This window comes from Chlamydotis macqueenii, chromosome 1 (assembly GCF_036417535.1).
Source record: "Chlamydotis macqueenii isolate bChlMac1 chromosome 1, bChlMac1.mat, whole genome shotgun sequence".
Taxonomy (NCBI): Eukaryota; Metazoa; Chordata; class Aves; order Otidiformes; family Otididae; genus Chlamydotis; species Chlamydotis macqueenii.
Genome location: NC_141556.1, coordinates 84,499,888 through 84,517,447, shown reverse-complemented (window position 1 = coordinate 84,517,447; position 17,560 = coordinate 84,499,888). Strand labels below are relative to the sequence as shown.

Here is a 17,560-nt window from a genome sequence, read left to right as displayed (position 1 = left end):
GTCTAAATAGGCTGTAGTTCTACTCTCTCTTCCATGGATCTTGCCTCCGCAAAACCAGTGATGTCATGTCATAGTCCTGCTGTTCACCACCAGCAGCTAGTCTTTCATAATAGAACAGGTTGGACTAGACCTGCATTTTACACATAACGATCAGGAAGGAAAAGAAACAAGAAAGGAAGTACATTCAACCCCATTTTTTCCTTCTTCCAGTATCTTTCAAGTAAACTGAAGATCACAGATAAAGAAAATAATTGTTAACACCAACTCTTTACAGGTTCCCTTTAAGTGAGTGCTGCTGTAGCCAAAGCCCTGCAGTAAATCTTACTACTGCTTCCATTCTTGCCTACACTTTAGGTTTCAAATTCCAACCAGGAGTTAGAAAGGGCAACCCTGGCTTATTCCCTGCAGTTTTAAATTGCTTGCCCAGGAGCATGCAGATTTCTTACCTTCCCAGGATCATCTCTCGGTCGAGGCACCTTCCGAAAACATTTATTCAGAGAGAGGTTATGACGAATAGAGTTCTGATGAGAGATTAAGACATAAAGGTAAGTGCTACAACAAAAACGTACAGTCTTCTGAGTATGCCCAGGAGCAAAATATAAGATGGTGCATACTCAAAAGCCAAAGTTTAGTACATATACCAAAAACAGGGCAGAACAGAAGCTGTGAATAGGAGAGGGATGGATTACAATGAATAATATGGGGCTCAACAACCTATACATCTACAGAAGGTGAAATTAAAATAGTATCAGTGTGATGCTAAGGTTGGTAGTGATGCAGGTTTTGTAGGGGTTTTTTGTTTTGTTTTTCTTGGTTGGTGGTGGGGTTTTTTTGCAGGCTCCGTCTTAAGGGGCCACCACATACATACAATAAAATTCTCATACGAAATGGGACTTCTGGCTCTGCATTTTCTCCAGTTGGTCAACTTTGCTTCACATCTTTTTATTTTGCTCAATTAGGATATTTTGCACAGAAATAAGAAAACAGTCCTGTAATTAAACAGAAAGAGTGCTTTAGCAATGCAAGTCCTCACCTTCCAACCAATACCAGCATTTTTGTAGTAGGGAAAGTTGTCGCAGATCCAACGGTAGATCTCACTAAGTGTCATCTTCTTGGCAGGTGATGAGTTGATGGCATATGTGATCAAAGTGGCATAGCTGTAACGTGGCTTTCCATCTTGGTGCACTGCAGCCTCATCTTTATTCAGGGTGGCATTGGGATCTGTTGGTGAGCCTGGGGGACACTTTCGGGCAGCCCCTGGAGGTCCTGCTTGTGATGAACCCCCTAATTTTTCAATAGTAGCCCTTAAAGTAAGCTGTGGGAGCCAGTCTATGGACGTGAGACTGCTTTCCAGGTCAGAAGCCATGGTGCTGGAACCAGGAGTATCTGTGAGTAGAAAGGAGCAGAAAGGGAACTCCTGAGATATAAACAAGGTGAACCCTAAGAACAGAAACATCCATTTGCATTCCTCCTCTGCTTCTCCCCCTATTAAAAATACCTGTGTGAAGATCCTCCTACTTGATATGCCTTATTCACAGACAGACAGAAACATCCAAAAAAGCCTATGACTGTCTCTGGGAAGACCATCCTTGCTAAAAGCAGCTGGGACAGTGCTGATGGTAACAATCTTACCCAGAGCATCTCACCTGCTCTCAGGTAAAGAACTAAGATTTATTCAAAGGAGGTGGGGCCTTTTCAGCAGCTGTATCACATTCACTCCTTTACTACATAAGCAATATAACCTTGGGACCCTTCACCAAGATCATGTGCAATCCAGTAGGTTTATTGTGTCAGGTAAGAGGAAAATCATAGCTAAATGGGAATACTCCTTCATGCCATATACAAACCACAAATCTTAATTTGGAAGGAAATCAACTTCTCTAAGGCCTAACTTCTCTTTTTGCATCAGGTGACATTATAATGAATCCTATTCCTTAGAGCTAGGATTACATATCTCATTTCAAAACACCAAGATCATGCATAATAATATAATTACATCTACCATGTTGAGGTGGAACAGACTATATTAAGCTCATAATAGTTAAAGCTTTGCCTACCGTAACCTATTTTTCCTAAATATACGTATCATTTCATTGAATTAAATCTTGCTTAATTCATAATATAACAGGCAAGTATTTTCCCCAAATCAGAGACACAAGAAAACCTCACTTGTCCAACATCACACAAGTCTGCCACAGGGTGGAAACAGACTCAGGATCTTTTGTCCCATAAATATTATATATTTCCCCTCACAAACAGCCAAGCTGCTGTCCCTCATATTTGAACCTCATTTGATGAGGTTCCCACTGACTGGAAAAGGGGTAACATAACCCCCATTTTTAAAAAGTGGAACAAGGAAGACGTGGGGAACTACAGGCCAGTGAGCCTCACCTCTGTGCCTGGCAAGGTCATGGAGCAGATTCTCCTGGAAACCATGCTAAGGCACAGGGATTGCAAGGAGGTCATTGGTGACAGCCAACATGGCTTCACTAAGGGTAGATCGTGCCTGATTAATCTGGTGGCCTTCTATGATGGGGTTACAGCACCAGTGGGCATGGGACGATCAACTGATGTCATCCACCTGGAGTCGTGCAAGGCATTTGACACTGCCCCGCACAACATCCTTCTCTAAACGGGAGAGATGTGGGTTTGACGGACAGACCACTCGGTGGATAAGGAATTGGCTGGATGGCCGAACTCAGAGAGTGGTGGTCAACGGCTCAATGTCCAAGTGGAGACCAGTGACGAGTGGTGCTCCTCAGGGGTCCATGTTGGGCCTGGCCCTGTTCAACATCTTTGTAAGCAACATGGACAGCAGGATAGAGCGCACCCTCAGCAAGTTCGCCAAGGACACCAAGCTGTGTGGTGCCGTCGACACGCTGGAGGGGAGGGATGCCATCCAGAGGGACCTTGACAGGCTGGAGAGCTGGGCCCGTGCAAACCTCATGAAGCTCAACCAGGCCACGTGCAAGGTCCTGCACCTGGGTCTGGGCAATCCCAGGCACAAATACAGGCTGGACAGAGAATGGATTGAGAGCAGTCCTGAAGAGAAGGACTTGGGTGTGCTAGTGAATGAGAAGCTCAACATGAGCTGACAATGCATGCTCCCAGCCCAGACAGCCAATGACATCCTGGGCTGCATCAAAAGAAGCATGGCCGGCAGGTTGAGCAAGGTGATTCTGCCCTCCTGCTCTGCTCCGGTGAGACCTCACCCAGAGTACTGTGCTCAGTTCTGGAGCCCCCAACATAAGAAGGACATGGACCAGTTGGAGAGAGTCCAGAGGAGGGCCACGAAGATGATAAGAGGGCTGGAGCACCTCTCCTATGACGACAGAGAGAGTTGGGGCTGTTCAGCCTGGAGAAAAGAAGGCTCAGGGGAGACCTTGTAGCAATCTTCCAGTACCTAAAGGGAGCCTACAGGAAAGACAGAGCAAAACTCTTTAGCAGGGCCTGTTGTGATAGGACAAGGGGTAGTGGTTTTAAAATATAAGGAGGTAGATTCAGGAAATTTTTTTTCCTTCTTGTATTATACAAAGGTAAAGCAACAACGTACTTTTTTTCCAGTGGAGACAGAGGGACTGCTGAAGTGTCCATGTAACTGAAACACAGCTATATTTGCATAGTAACTGTACAGGCCCAGCCCTCACTAAAAGTAGTATCCAACTTGGAAAAAAACAAACATGAACTAAATACCAGTTGAATGCTTAATTGTGTAAGCATGCCTCATATAAATTTTAATTCCCACAGTGCAATCAGAGAACAAATTACTGCCACTTATCATATGCATGTTAAAGCATTATGAAGTATCAGTTGTGCTAACAATACAAATCTAAGGTAAAATAAATACAAATTTCTGAGCCACCTTCCCTTTTTTCTTAAAGACAATCAGGTTACAAGAGCCTACGGCAGATGAAAATACCAATCTGAAACACCAGAAATTCAAGAAGCAGAAGAAAACACTGCAGTTTTCACAGAGCTTCAGATTTGCCCAGATTGTGTCAGTAAAGCATTTGGGATAATTGTCTATATAGTAAAATACAAGGTTGATTTGCAAGACGCCAATCACCAAATAGACAAGTTTTTGTGTATTTGTGTAAAATACACTTGTCAGGGAGACAAGCAAGGTTAGAATTGGGTCACATTACACACATGCTAACAATCTGAATATTTTCATTCCCTGGTTTATAAAAATCTTTGACAAGAAAACAAAATCCCAAAATCTTAAATAACAATTTAAAAAAAAAAATCTGTATATACATATGCACTAATCATCCAGTACTGAAATAACTACTTTTGAGTAATATACAGCAGCTCTTTAAGAACACATACAGTAGACAGTAATTTAGAACAGAAAGTGAAGACGAAGACCCAATAACAATCACATGGGAAATTTCAAAACAGAGGAATAAGATTTTTTTTTTCCAAGTTTAAACTTGATCACGTTACCTGCATTTACAAGTCAATTGCCCCTGGCAATATGGGATCTGTAATTATCAGGCATGGTCAAATCTTGGGTAAGGTGGCAATTCCAGAACACAGTCAATGTAAAAAATAATTTGGTGTAACTGGCTACTAAATTATTTGCTATAATACTTGCTATAACTTGTACTGTATATCTCATTCACCTGATCCAAGCAGTACACCAGCTTGACACTACTTAATGGTGTGATAAAACAAGACTGCAGCCAAATCAGAGCAGCTGATGATTCTTCCAACTTTCCCTTTCCAGTTTATTGCCTGGCAAATATTCTTTCAAACACTTCTCTTATGATCCCACTCAAACAAATTTAAAAAATACTAACAACTAACAAACATATTGAACTGAAATCAAGGATGTTTAAAAAAAAAGCCTACCCCATTAGCAAGCCAGAATTAACTTCCAAGAAGTAAAAAGAAAGTCGAAGACCAGAATTTATAATCTCCAACTTTACCTGGTAAATGGTATCTGTTTATGTATTTGGCTGACTTTAAAAACCAAGGGTAAGCTAGTCAAGTCATAACAGCTGGATATTGACTGCAGAGTCTTCATTTCTCAAGCACTAACTAGTTCCAGTACAAACCCAAGTCAAGATAGCTCAGAGACATGCAAAAATGACAGCCAAGCACTGATCCAAAACTACAATAAAACAGACAAGGATCTGTCTAACTCATAAGGAAAATGTATTAATCGTTAAAGAAAATCATAGCATTGAATACCTTTTAATAACCACTAATTCACTTGGGACTAGTAATACTTCAGTACAGCTTTCCAGGAGAGCTACTGCCTTACTTTGAATATTTGCAACTAGCAAATTGAACCTCAGGCTGAAAATGCAAGGCAGCTTTCTGTCTATCAGCCTGTACTATCCCTGCTACTGGACTGAAAAAACCTGTACTTTGCCTGCCCTTCTGTTTTGCAAATGCTTGCTCTAAGCCAGTCAGATGTTACCCAAGATCACTGCTACTTATATATATCAGGACTGAAAAATGCATAAAATGTCGGGAACAGCACTCTAAGGGTTACATCAAATGCAGTTAATAAACATTTATAGCCTAAAACATTCTCTAAGGCTGTACTCAAAAGCTGGCCAGTCAGAATCTGTTATGAGTGAAGCAGTCATTCAATGGATCAAACTACACCATGCACAGCCTACAGAAGCAGCATATTCAGGAATAAAACTCTACATTTACTTTTCTGCATTTACTTTCACTATCGCTTTATTTGCTGCTATTCCAATCCAATGACCTACTAGTGGCAAAACATTCAAAGGAGTAATAGGTTTCTCAACATAAACTTTGGGAAGGAAGAAATGCACAATAGACTACCAACCAGTGAGAGACATTGCTGTAGAATACCTATAAAAATAAGGCCACTTCTATTTAGGTGTCCAAAACACAGATCCAGTGATCTAACTAACAGTATCCACCTAATACACTCAGAGTTACACCTAGCTTCTGAGGTATTTAACAAAAAAAAAAAAAACAAACAACAACAACAAAAAAAAAACCAAAACAACCCAACTAAATTCCAACAAACAGGCAAAAAAAAAGAGAACCATTTGACAGCAACCTTTTTGAAACACACAGGTGAGCAGGATGTCAATTAGAGGAAACTGCCTCAAAAAGTAAGGAAGAAAAGTAATATATAAGAATACCACATGCATGGAGAAACGGACAGCTTCCACTTTGACGGAAAAAGGAAATTTTGTCATACTTGTGTAAATTACACATGCAAGAAACTTATTCTTACGCCAATACAGAAAGTGGAAAAAAATCAATTTTTGCCAACTCTGGCAGGAAGATACATTTGCCATTTTAAGACATGTGCTTTCCCTCAAAAATAAGGTGGTGTGAACTAAGAGGGCAGGAGCAAAACACTTAAAAGTCTTATCTTCTCTAAGCAAACGTCCTCAATGAGAGGTATTTGTTTCACATAAGAAATCAGAAGAAAGGATACTGACTATCTACATAGTCTGAAGTTGTTATCCATTATTTTGGTAACTACTTGTGAGAAACCTTCAGGAAACATGTATGTTTCTGGAATCAAATGCAGAAGGAAGAAAGAGGCTGCTGGGTACTGTTCATAAAATGAACCTTAACCTGGAAGGAGTGGTAGGTGTCATGTTAGTATACCAGCAAACCAAAAGAAAAGCACTACAGTTTGAAAGTACACTTCTGTCTGCAGTGCCATACAAAAGGAGGAAAACCAACCACTGAGGCAAAGAGGTAAGAAATCATCATACCCTAGAACCATGTTTCCCTTCTTTGGGAGCAGTAGGACAAGCTACAAAACATTTTCCCAGTAAATTATGGGCTTGCAGATGTGGCAATAAGGGGCACACAGTTCTCACTAGTCATGAACCACAAAGGAAAAAAAAGAATACAACTAAAGCAAGTTACTGTCACCTTACAGCACACAGTGTGGTATGATCTATATGAATATGAACTGTCACAATCTGTGCCTGTCCATGTCACAGTGATCTGACTCTATATTCCTACTAAAAAATACTTAGTGTGCAAGATGGAATGGCTTTGAATGTTCAGTGCTCTTTTGTGTATAAGAACACAGCTGGTGCAGTAATTACAGCATCCTGAACTGGAAGTTTGCTGGAAGTTACAACACAACACACTACGATGGAGTTAGAGGAAGATGAAAACTTTTAGACCATGTATAGCCTAATATAAAACATCGGACTAATTGTTTCGTTATAATTAAATTGTTATACAGATATGGTTTTCCTTTAACAAACAGAAATCTCAGCAACATAAGGTTCATATTAAGTCTCAAGAAAAAAGAAAACAAATTTGTTTATTTCATAGAGTTACTAATTACATAAATATCATAATAGCACATTTTAACATAGACCCTTTCAATTCCTTCCATTTTGTGAAAGGTGCACGAGCAGGGTACAACGTTGTATTTTGAATTTAGTGAATGAACAGCACTGACTGTGCATGCATTCTTGGTACTAATGAGGTGTGAAGTCTTGTGGGACTATAAAGTCACCAAAACCCCCATGATGGAAGTGCATCACGATCCAATTCCAAAAGCAACTAAGTACTAGTTTTGTACGAAACTGACAAAATAGCATGGTTTACAAAACCTGAGCTGCTTATTTAAACTTATAAACAGATGGGATTACAACCCAAGTCTAAAATATTCTCCTGTCAAGGGAGACAGTATCTCTACAGGCATAAAAGACTAGATCAAGCATAGCTAGTGCCTTGCCAGATTTTAAAAATACCAACTAATCAAATATTTTTGTTGTCTGCTATATAAACATGCAGCAAAAATGCAGAGATACTACACAAACATTGCAGAGATCCCTCAGATAACTTTGAACCCATATTTTCAGACTAAGATTAGTTTGCTTATTTATGGTGCTGTGTAAGTGAAAGTGGGGAATATGAAACACCTGTCAAAAAAACCAGCAAATTATATTGAGAATACTATTATGCCTAAAATACTTTAGAGCCGAAAATTATTTTCTTTGTAATAAGACTACTATAAAAGATTTATTCTAATAATAATCCAAATGTCCCATGACAACCCTCCAAATAACAGATTCAAAGTAAAAAGTAAACTAAGCATTTTGAAGGACAACAATGAGAATATATTGCCACAGCAGAAACATCTCTGCAGCATCCCTCCACCCTCAGCGCCACTATGCAATATTTTACCATTGAACATAGGAGCTGTAATTCTAAACATATGCCAAGGCAGCCAAAAGAAATCTTTGGCATTTGCTTCACTAATATTAACAGAACAATTACTCTTACACTGAAAAAGGTATTGGTTTTGGAATAATTCAAATTTATGAGCACGTATCTGGAATGAAATTTTCCCTTGGAAACCAGGAAGTTTGGGGTAGAGAAACTGTATCTAAAAGAAGGTATTTCCCACAGCCTTGTGGGAGCAGCCAGGTTGAAGAAAAGGATTTCAATTTTAGCTGCCTATCAGAGTCACATCCAGTAGTAAAAACCTTCAGTACAGCATATGCAAACACTGATATGATACCGAGATTGTCTCTGAAATTAGAGATAACATCAGAAGTAGATCAGCATGTAGAATATCTTGCTCAGAAAACCTTCACATCGTTGCAAGGATAGGTACAGAAGCCCAGCTTAAAATAACGTAACATGCACTTATAAATGAAAACTGTAGTCTTATTCTGATTAAAAATGGGTCTATCGGTGAAAAAAATGACTGTTAACCTTGCAGTTTAATAACAGCAATACTACAAAGCTTCTATGTAAGAGAACTTCCAGGGCTAAAAGAATGCCAGTCAGGCATAGTGAAAGTTAAATTTTGACTGCAAGTGGTCAGAATCTGTTCACCAAAGGCTGAACCACTGAAAACAGTTTAGTCAATATGAACTCTGCAATAGCTGCTGAGACAAGCCATATACCACTTGTTTCAAGGGGTAATAAGGAAATCAGTATCAAGGCCAGATTAGTTGGATACCACGTGGCCAAAATGTACGTATAGCAGATGCTCCCAGAGTTAAGATTACTAAAGTACTGCAGAAAAGCCTGTTAAAGAGGAGTCTGGAAGCAAAGTGCAGCTGAAAATGAATTTGAGGAATAATCAGAAAAATCAAGTAATACTGTGTGAAGCTTACAAATTAAGTCTTAACCACTGTTTTAACATAATTCCTTTTCACTATTCTGTTAACCATTATTCTGAAATAAAGTGACTGAACTGTTTTCCATGAGACAAAACACCTGACAATACCTAGCCAGGCTCACAACTTGGAATGATTTGTACCAAGCCTGAAGGTCAAGAGGATTCAGAACCACACTAAGAAGGAACACACATCCAGTGTGCCAGTTTCTTCTGGGTTAAAATACTAGCATTGCTACTTGGCTTTCTGCAGCCTACTCATAAAATGCCCCACTGTCTGTATCATCCTCAAACTAAGTCTGCTGTTCCTCTCCTTGCAGATATTGAAAGAAGCCCATTTCTTCTACCACATACTTGCCACAGCTACCACCTTGCAACTGTGAGTAAATATTATTCTGCTACAATCCTGACTTTCCTAGTCTTTGAGATGTTGCGTCTTTGCTTATGATGACCTTCATTTACTTTTGTAATCATCCTTCTTTACCAAAGAAGTCAGGGAGAGGAGAGTATATGTAATAAGACAACCACCTGTAAGTATCAGTTAGACCTTTTGAATAATTTTCAAATATGCAAATAAGTAGTTTCCAGTATGTCTAGTCTCTATTGGATGGCAATTTTCCTATATGTATCAAGGTATGAGTCAGCTGAGGAAAAATGTGAAGAAACACTCATGCCAGAAATGGAAAAGCACAACGTCATGCTTGTGTTGCTGGCAGAGCAAAGGACAATCAGCGACAGATACGGGAGAAACATGAATGTGGAGAACCCTTAGAGTGAGTACAAGAAGCTGGAACTTTATGTGGTGGATGACAGCCAATAAACAAGACTTGTTGAGGAAGAGATGGCAGCATAATGAGAAAACACACTAGGAGGATAGCTTCAGTAATCGTGTTTTTAACAATAGAAGAAGGTAACACAATTGTCAGAGGCCAGCAAGAACAGCTAGCAGTAACTGAGATGGTACATGAAGGAGAAAGCATAAGGGTTACCCAAAGAGACCAGGAAAGAAGAAGTGGAATATTCAGGTCATCAAACTGGAAGACGAGCCCCTCTCCTGTATGTAACAAGCAAGAACAGGGCAGGAAAAAAACATGTTATAGGCTCAACTGTGGAGGCTTGCAACAGAGGAAAGCAGGAAACAAAGAGAAATCTCAAAGGAGTTTTCTGGAGTTCCATCTCAGCCTCAGAGGTCTTAAACTTGCAGTAAATCATTCAAAAAAAGATGTTAAGGTAGTATGCCAAGTTGCATAATTCAATATCACTGGCATGAAGGAAGTAAAGAAAAGCAAAGAGAGGATATCAGAAGTGGGTCTTTGTGTCTAACTTACGAAAAAAAACAAATGGAGGAAGGTAAACAGCTTAGTGCAGAAGCTACTGAATGAATTACTACAACAGTAGGAGGGAAACCAGGAAAATACTGACACAAAAGTCAAGGAAGGACAACATTTCAAGACTGGGCATGATCAAGTGTCAAAAATAGCAGGGAAGCCAAGAAGGATGAAGATGGTACAGAGACCCTGAGACCTGGCCAAGAAAAGGTCATTAGAGATCTTAGAAGAAGCTTCAAGGGAGTCAGAATATCTATACTTAAGTCAACTTAAAAAACAGTTCTAGGCTGCAGACATGCAACAGGATCTTTCATTTTTGGAGTCACAGGTCCTTCCATGAAACAAAAATTGGAGCATCATGGTTTCACTGTTTCTTAAGGCCACAAAAAGCAGCATATAGAGGTTTTTAGTTCAATATCACATTGTAATTAAGGTAATCAACAGCAAGAAGAACAGATAGCATTCATAAAGTGTTCTTCATCCTTATACTTTGGAACTCTTAAAAAGGATCAGCTGCCTATTCTAGGATGAATGGGAAGCCACACATGGAGAAGCACGCAGCCCAAGATCAGCCAGCAAAGGAGTAGCAGTACCATGCCGAGAATACAGGTCTCCCAAATCCTAGACCTGTTGTCTACATTCAAAGTTTGATTGCTTTGTTCAGGTAGAGATAAAGGGAATTTCAGAGGTAACTATTTTAGCAGCTTGTTTATTTTTCTCTGCAAGTTCCTGATGGGGACAGAGAGTTATTTTGGTTTTACTTAACAATAGTTTTTTGGGGGAAACTGAGAATTCAGAAACTTTGCTCCTTTAATTTGTGGCCACAGAAAGTTCAGGTTCCTTCCCAATTATTCAGATATGAACTTTTAACAGTAATTACATATTTTTGCTATAATCAGCCACAGTCTTTATACAGCAGAGAGCATAAACAAAATTTGAATTGCTAATTTTGAAAAACAAAACAGCAAATATTTTTTTCCTCGAGGTATAAAAACTCTCACTCATCAACTCTCCATCTCCTTGATTACTCAGTCTCTCATATATATAAAAAAAAGAGCCAAAAAAGAACACACATTCTCTTCTTTCTTGACTTCGCATCAAGTAAACTGATCAGCTTAGAAAGGTAAGGAATGAGATACTGGGCGTTGCACAAACTGTTCAGCCCAGTTCTCAAGACCAAAATCCTGAAGTGCTGGAAGGAACCAGAGAACATAACACAAGGGCATTTTCAATCTAACCAACTTCAATCCACCTATTCCTGAGGAAGGGATGGGGGAAGAATGCAGGGGAGAAAGGAGGGTGAAAGAATGAGAGTGTCAGACGGATTATGGAGAAAAGGGCCATTCCCCAGCCTAGCAGAAATGGATATTTTCAGAACAAAATTCTCTTTATTACATAGTGGTAAAAAAGAACAGGTTTCTTGATATAATCTCAGCCAAAAAAAACACCATGTGTCCACAAGCATATAATCTAATGAAAGCCACGCCAAGAACAGGTCAAAATGCAGGCGTGGAAGTAAAAGCCGGGTCTGTGAGATGTAGTAAGAAAGGATTCCTGCCAGTGAAGAATCCTAGAGAGGAGATGAGGGGTGCTTGCTTGATGAAGAGAGCAGCAGCATTTTAGGCTTATAGGACTGCAGGACAGAATGCCAAAGGAACAGTATGGAAAATAAGACGCAAAGAGTAGTACAGAGAGAACTGGGAGGAGGAGTGGGGTGTAGGAGGAAATTAGAGGAAAGAAGTAGGTGGGGCGGAAACATGCTGGGCCTTAAAGGTGCAGGAGAGGAACCTGACTGTGACACAATGCTAGGAAGCCCAGGATGGGATTCAGGAAAGGGCTCACAAAGGTCAGGAACCAGCAAAATCTGTGCATTGTCTACCTTTAAGGCACCAACTCCAAGGTTCATAATAAGATGGAGTAGAGCATGGGGCATGTCAAAGACAGAAGGATAAAACAACGGTCCAGTCCAAATCTTGGCAAAGCAACACAGGATACAGCATTAAGTCTGTCCCAAACTCTGTTGTGAGGTCCCTGAATTTTGAAACATTCTAAGTATTCTGCATTTTCATTTCAAACTTAGAATGAAAATTTGCAATTAATTGTGAAAACATACTGCAGCATGTTTGCTTTCTCTCAGTGATACACATACACAGACTGTCTTTAAAAGTGAAAATATGAGTACAGGGCAGAAACATGCAATAGATTTTTAAGTTCATCATACATCCCTTAGAAGGAAGAAAGAAACAACAACAGCAGAATAGACAGCCAGTATCAATACAGACTCCTACCAAGATGATAAGCATTTGGAGGTTGAAATCATCAACTGGATATTCTTGCTAAAATAACACAAGGTACAACTGCCAGCAATGCAGAAATTAAAATGCTCTTCTTTAGACTTCAGATTTAATACAATTTGAGAGTTCAAACATTTCGGAGATACCATTTTAGGCTGTCCATTAATCTGGGCACTACTCATATCTTCAAAGTTGTCTTCAGACCAAAAATGCTAGAAACCATAATTTTTTAAAGTTTCAATTCTGAAGCATCACTCATCAACAGATTCTGCAAATTGAGTTCAACAAAACATAGAGGGTACTTTGTAAAAGTAACTGGTTACAATTCTACCCGAGGTTGGGAAAAGCAAATGGAAAAATGAGTCCAAAAGCATTTCATATTTTGGTTGCTAATGACCAAGATGTTAATTCCCATCTGACAGCTGTGTAAGATGAGATAATAATCTCAGTCCCGCTCTTGAGGCACAGTTGCCATTAACCATACCTCCTTTCTGACACTTGAAGGGCCAAAGATCCAAACTGCAATGCAGACTGAATCTCCCACTATATGATGGTCAGCTGAAGTTTACGGGAGGAGGTAGCAAGCAAAGATATCTGTACCTCTGGAGTAAAAAAAACTTCTCCAGAGACACTAACAAGACACTGACATTCAGCTGTACTATAACGGTCGGGAGGTGGGGGGTGCCGGAAGAGACAAAAGAAAAGGTACCACAGTAGTCACAACCTCATCTCGGACTGGGAAATTATATCCAAACTCCTCAAACTATTTATTGTATTTAATTCCAAATTTTCTGACTCCTTATTCTAGCCTGCCAACAGAACCAGATATCAAGACAAAACCCAAGAACTTACAGAACACACACTTAAAACATTAATATAACCTTATAATCTTTCAGTATAGTAATCCTTTTCCCATAACTCTCTAGACCTTCTCATTTAATTTTACTTAAGGGCTTGACCTGAGAAATGTCACACACAGTTCTCAGATTGGAGCTGAGTGCACATAGGACAGGATCAGACGGCTTCAACTTTAAAAGTCAACTTCTGGAAGCATGAAAGACCAAATTTAAATTTACAAACCCATACACACATAACTATCTTTTTACTCAAATGTTGAAGACCTCATTGCTTCTGTTGAAGTCAACTCTGTGTTCCTGGGCACTTACAAGAATTAGGCTATTTAATTAAGTACCTAAATGTGGTTTTTAATGTCTAATTGTAGGTGTTCAGGTTTAACATTCTTAATGTAAACTCTTAAAGACACAGCACTTTCATTTAAATGTGTCTGTAAAGCACCTTGCACTTCTATGAAGATTAATAATAATCTACCTTTTTCTTTTATGGATACTTTTGTATAAAATAAATGGTGCAGAACAGCTGCAGTGTTCCACCTCTGAGGAAGCTGCATTTTAGCCTGCAATAAACATTTGATGTAAAAACCATGATCACACTGAAGAGCTATGCCCTCTAAAAATTATCTTCCTTAAATTTATCAGTATGTCCTAGCTTTTGTATAGCTGTGTTTTAGACTACAAGATCTTCAGAGTAGACATCGTCTTTATTTTGTGTGTCCAAGTCAGCACTGAATTCCTTGCCAGCAATTAACAAATAAATAACAATTACTCTACAGCATACATCAGCCTTGTATGTCTGTCATTAATATTTAAAGTTCAGGCAGCAAATACAAAATCTTAATCTTTATAATTAATAATGAAGAAGAAAGACAATTGTTGTAGGAGAGCAGAATTTAGTAGGGCTAGCATATATATTCTGTAAAGTGCCCTGGCATCCATCAGAGCCAAAAGCACTTGAAAAATGTCAAGTCATTACTGTGAGAAAGGGGGCAGTACAAGGTAAATTAACCTCAAGAGCATGAAAAGTCAGTTACCCCCTAGACTGTACAAAGGCCAAAATGCCTCAGTTATCTCTGGGGCTAGATAAAACAGCTGTAGTCAAAACAGGCTGATTGCATAACTATAGGGCAACAGGTAGGAGGGCATCTAACAGTACCCCTGGAACATATCTATGCTTTATGGTTCAGCCTTCCCTTAGAAAGGGGCACCTTCTGGATAACTGTCAAAATTCTCTGCCAAAACAGGAAATTACTTTGGAGGGACATGACATCTTTTGTCTGACCTTGCTAGCAAATTACACCATGGAGTTCCTTCTTCAGGGACTCCTTGTTAACCACTGTGCTCCCAAATGGATTCCAGATGGGTTTCTATCCTGGCCAAGGACCCTGCGATCTTGATTTCCTCACTGCTATCTCATTGGAGAAAAGAAACAGGAATATCTCAGGTGAGATATCCTTAGGCATGATTCTTCTGCTATGGGAATCTGCTTTGGCTTCACGTGAAACAAAGTCTCCCTCAAGACTCAATTTCTCAGGAAATTACTATGGTAGTGTCAGAATACTCATTTAAGACTGGAACTCAACTGCCTCATTTACAAAAAGCAGCCAGCTCAGCTCACCATGGCATTAGGATTCACATTCCTAGCTCCTGAACACAGCATAAAACACTGATGAAGCCTGGTGGCAATGGAATGGCTTCTTTTGGCTTTCAGAGCAGGTTCCATCAGCACTGTCACAATTTTCATTCCCAGGCCCCTAAGCACCACAAAACTCACTCTCAAGGGCACTCTTTCCAGAATTCATCCCACGCTCCCTCAGTACATTAGGACACACATCTCTGAGCACTGGGATCTGTACATTCAGCTCCCAAGCACAGTGAGGTCTGCATTGCACAATGATTGTATTTCCACGGTTATGAGCATAGTTGGACCCAAATGAAGAACAACTGACATTCCAACCCCACAGGTGCATCCTTACACATTAGCACTACAAATTGCTGCTCCTGTCTCCTCAACCATTTTTGGCCAGTATTATCCTTCTCAATGACCCCTAAATGACAGAAATTAATTTCACACTGGTGATGATAAAGGCTGAGCCTAGGATGAATGCATGAGTGACAGAAAGTAGAAGGGCAGAGATTCATTACAGTTAAATAAGGCTAAGGTCTCCCATAAGCTACATAGTGAGGGAGAGAATCAGGTCAATTCCATATAGAATATAACGGAACTAAATGAGAGAGGTGGACAAAGACATGCAGAAAAAGAAGGCTGGTAATAGGTTCAGAAACAGAAGGAATGCAAAAAGATTAAAAGGAAAACAGATACACTGAGAGAAGAGACATGGAAAACAAGGACAGAGGGTGAAAGAGGAGGACAGCTAGGAAGAGAGAAGTGGTTGTAATATAATGTGGTTACTCACTCTGACTGGAAGATTTTGTGGAGGGAGGTGGATTATCTTCAGTGATGGTTTCGGGGATGCTGCCCTTCACACTCCTTCTCTGACACCCATCCTCAGAATGTTGCTGTCAGCTATTCCAATAAGCTTCTTCAAGAAATATTTTGAGGGCAAATGGATTGTGGATAAAATCAGGATCTTGAGTATTAAAACAATCTGCTTGGGATTGTCAGTCCCCTAAAACTGCTGGGTTTATCCAGGATGGAGATCCTCTCTCCCTTTTGGCAGCTAGCTGCTAAAGGGGTGTTCCTCTGGGAGACAACCTTTTCACTGATTGTCAGATTATTTCAGAGGTCAATTTTACAGTCTTCCTACCTGTAAATCTCTCTTCTCTTTCCTCTAGGTGCACCTTATCCTTAAGGGTGGGCAAATCTTTATCAGAAAAAAAACCTTGCTATCTCTGTGGATATTATCAGTGAAATCTGCCTTTTCCTTTCCCTGTGCCTGGGAGGTGTGTCTTCTCTCCTTGCACAGGATATTTGAAGAACACCTTCCTGGGATTAGGGGATGAGGGATCTTTCTTGGGATGAAGGAAAATGAGGTCAGTATTGGAAATTACCTTTATCTCCAGTGGCTAACAGCAACTGTAAAAGGGAAGAATATATAAATCTGCCTCTGCTTTCTCTCCCTTGTTTTGCGTTCTCTGCTGCCTGCTGAGCAGATGTAAATAATTAAAATAACTTGTTAAGTATCTGGAGCTCCTGCTTATTTCTGTCTTGCAGACTGCCTCTCTTGGGCATACAGGGTTTCTTCTGTAGAGAAGAGATTCCCCTGTTACTATCTGGTCTGGAGATAAGCTGGGAAAGGGCTGTCTCCTCTACTTGGAGGAGGAATTTCCTCAGCAGCAGGAGCGAGTAGGCAGTAAGGGTTATTCTCACAGCCCTCAGAAAACTGAGTTCTGAGGAGGCCGCTCCAGTAAACAGGTATCCAGAGAGCTCCAGGAGGCTCTACTCCACAGCGTGGAAGAGCACACCTGCTTCTACGTAGTTACCGTGGCTTACTGCCGGGGGCCTCTGTCCACCCTTGGCTCGTTAGTAGGGAATGGGGCGGGCTTTTGGCACCCCTACCAGCTGCAGGGAAGGGGGCTGGCAGGCGGGTGTACCCCGGCCTGCCAGCGAGGCGAGGGCGGCGAGGGGCCGCTGGGCCGTCCCCCGCGCCAGGAGCGGGGCTGCCTAACGGTGTGGCCCCTCACGGCTGCGGGTGGGGAGGGGGGAGGCGGGCAGGGTCTCTCACCCCCACCCCGGCAGGTTACGGGGGTGTCCTCCCACCCCGGCGGCCCCGAGACTGTCCCTGGCTTCCCCCCAGGCCCCAGCTCCTCTCGCCCGGGCTCGGATACCACAGGAGGCCGCGGCAGCTCAAGGGCCTGCACGGGGCTGAGCGGCCGCCTCTGCCGCCTTCCGCCGGGCCTCGGCTTCGTCCCCAGGGGGCTCCCCGAGCTCCGGTGCGGGGAGCCCCGGCCGGGCGGCGACGAGTCTCTTCAGGCCCCACCGCTCCGGGTGCTGCTGCTCCGGGCTGCGACTCCACGGCA

At 41.1% G+C, this 17,560-nt stretch overlaps 1 protein-coding gene across 4 annotated transcripts in view; it reads right to left on the bottom strand.

Annotated features, from left to right (window-relative positions):
• The window catches only part of FOXJ2 (forkhead box J2), a 31,929-nt gene extending 14,369 nt beyond the window's left edge, over positions 1 to 17,560 (bottom strand). For all 4 annotated transcript variants that reach the window (XM_086758815.1, XM_086758798.1, XM_086758807.1 and 1 more), the window contains exons 1-3: positions 15,997 to 17,560; positions 1,034 to 1,386; positions 447 to 521 (exon numbers count right to left, since the gene is read on the bottom strand). In XM_086758815.1, the coding sequence (XP_086614941.1) occupies positions 447 to 521; positions 1,034 to 1,366 (408 nt within the window). In that variant the 5' untranslated portion in view covers positions 1,367 to 1,386; positions 15,997 to 17,560. The remainder of the gene's footprint in view (positions 1 to 446; positions 522 to 1,033; positions 1,387 to 15,996) is intronic.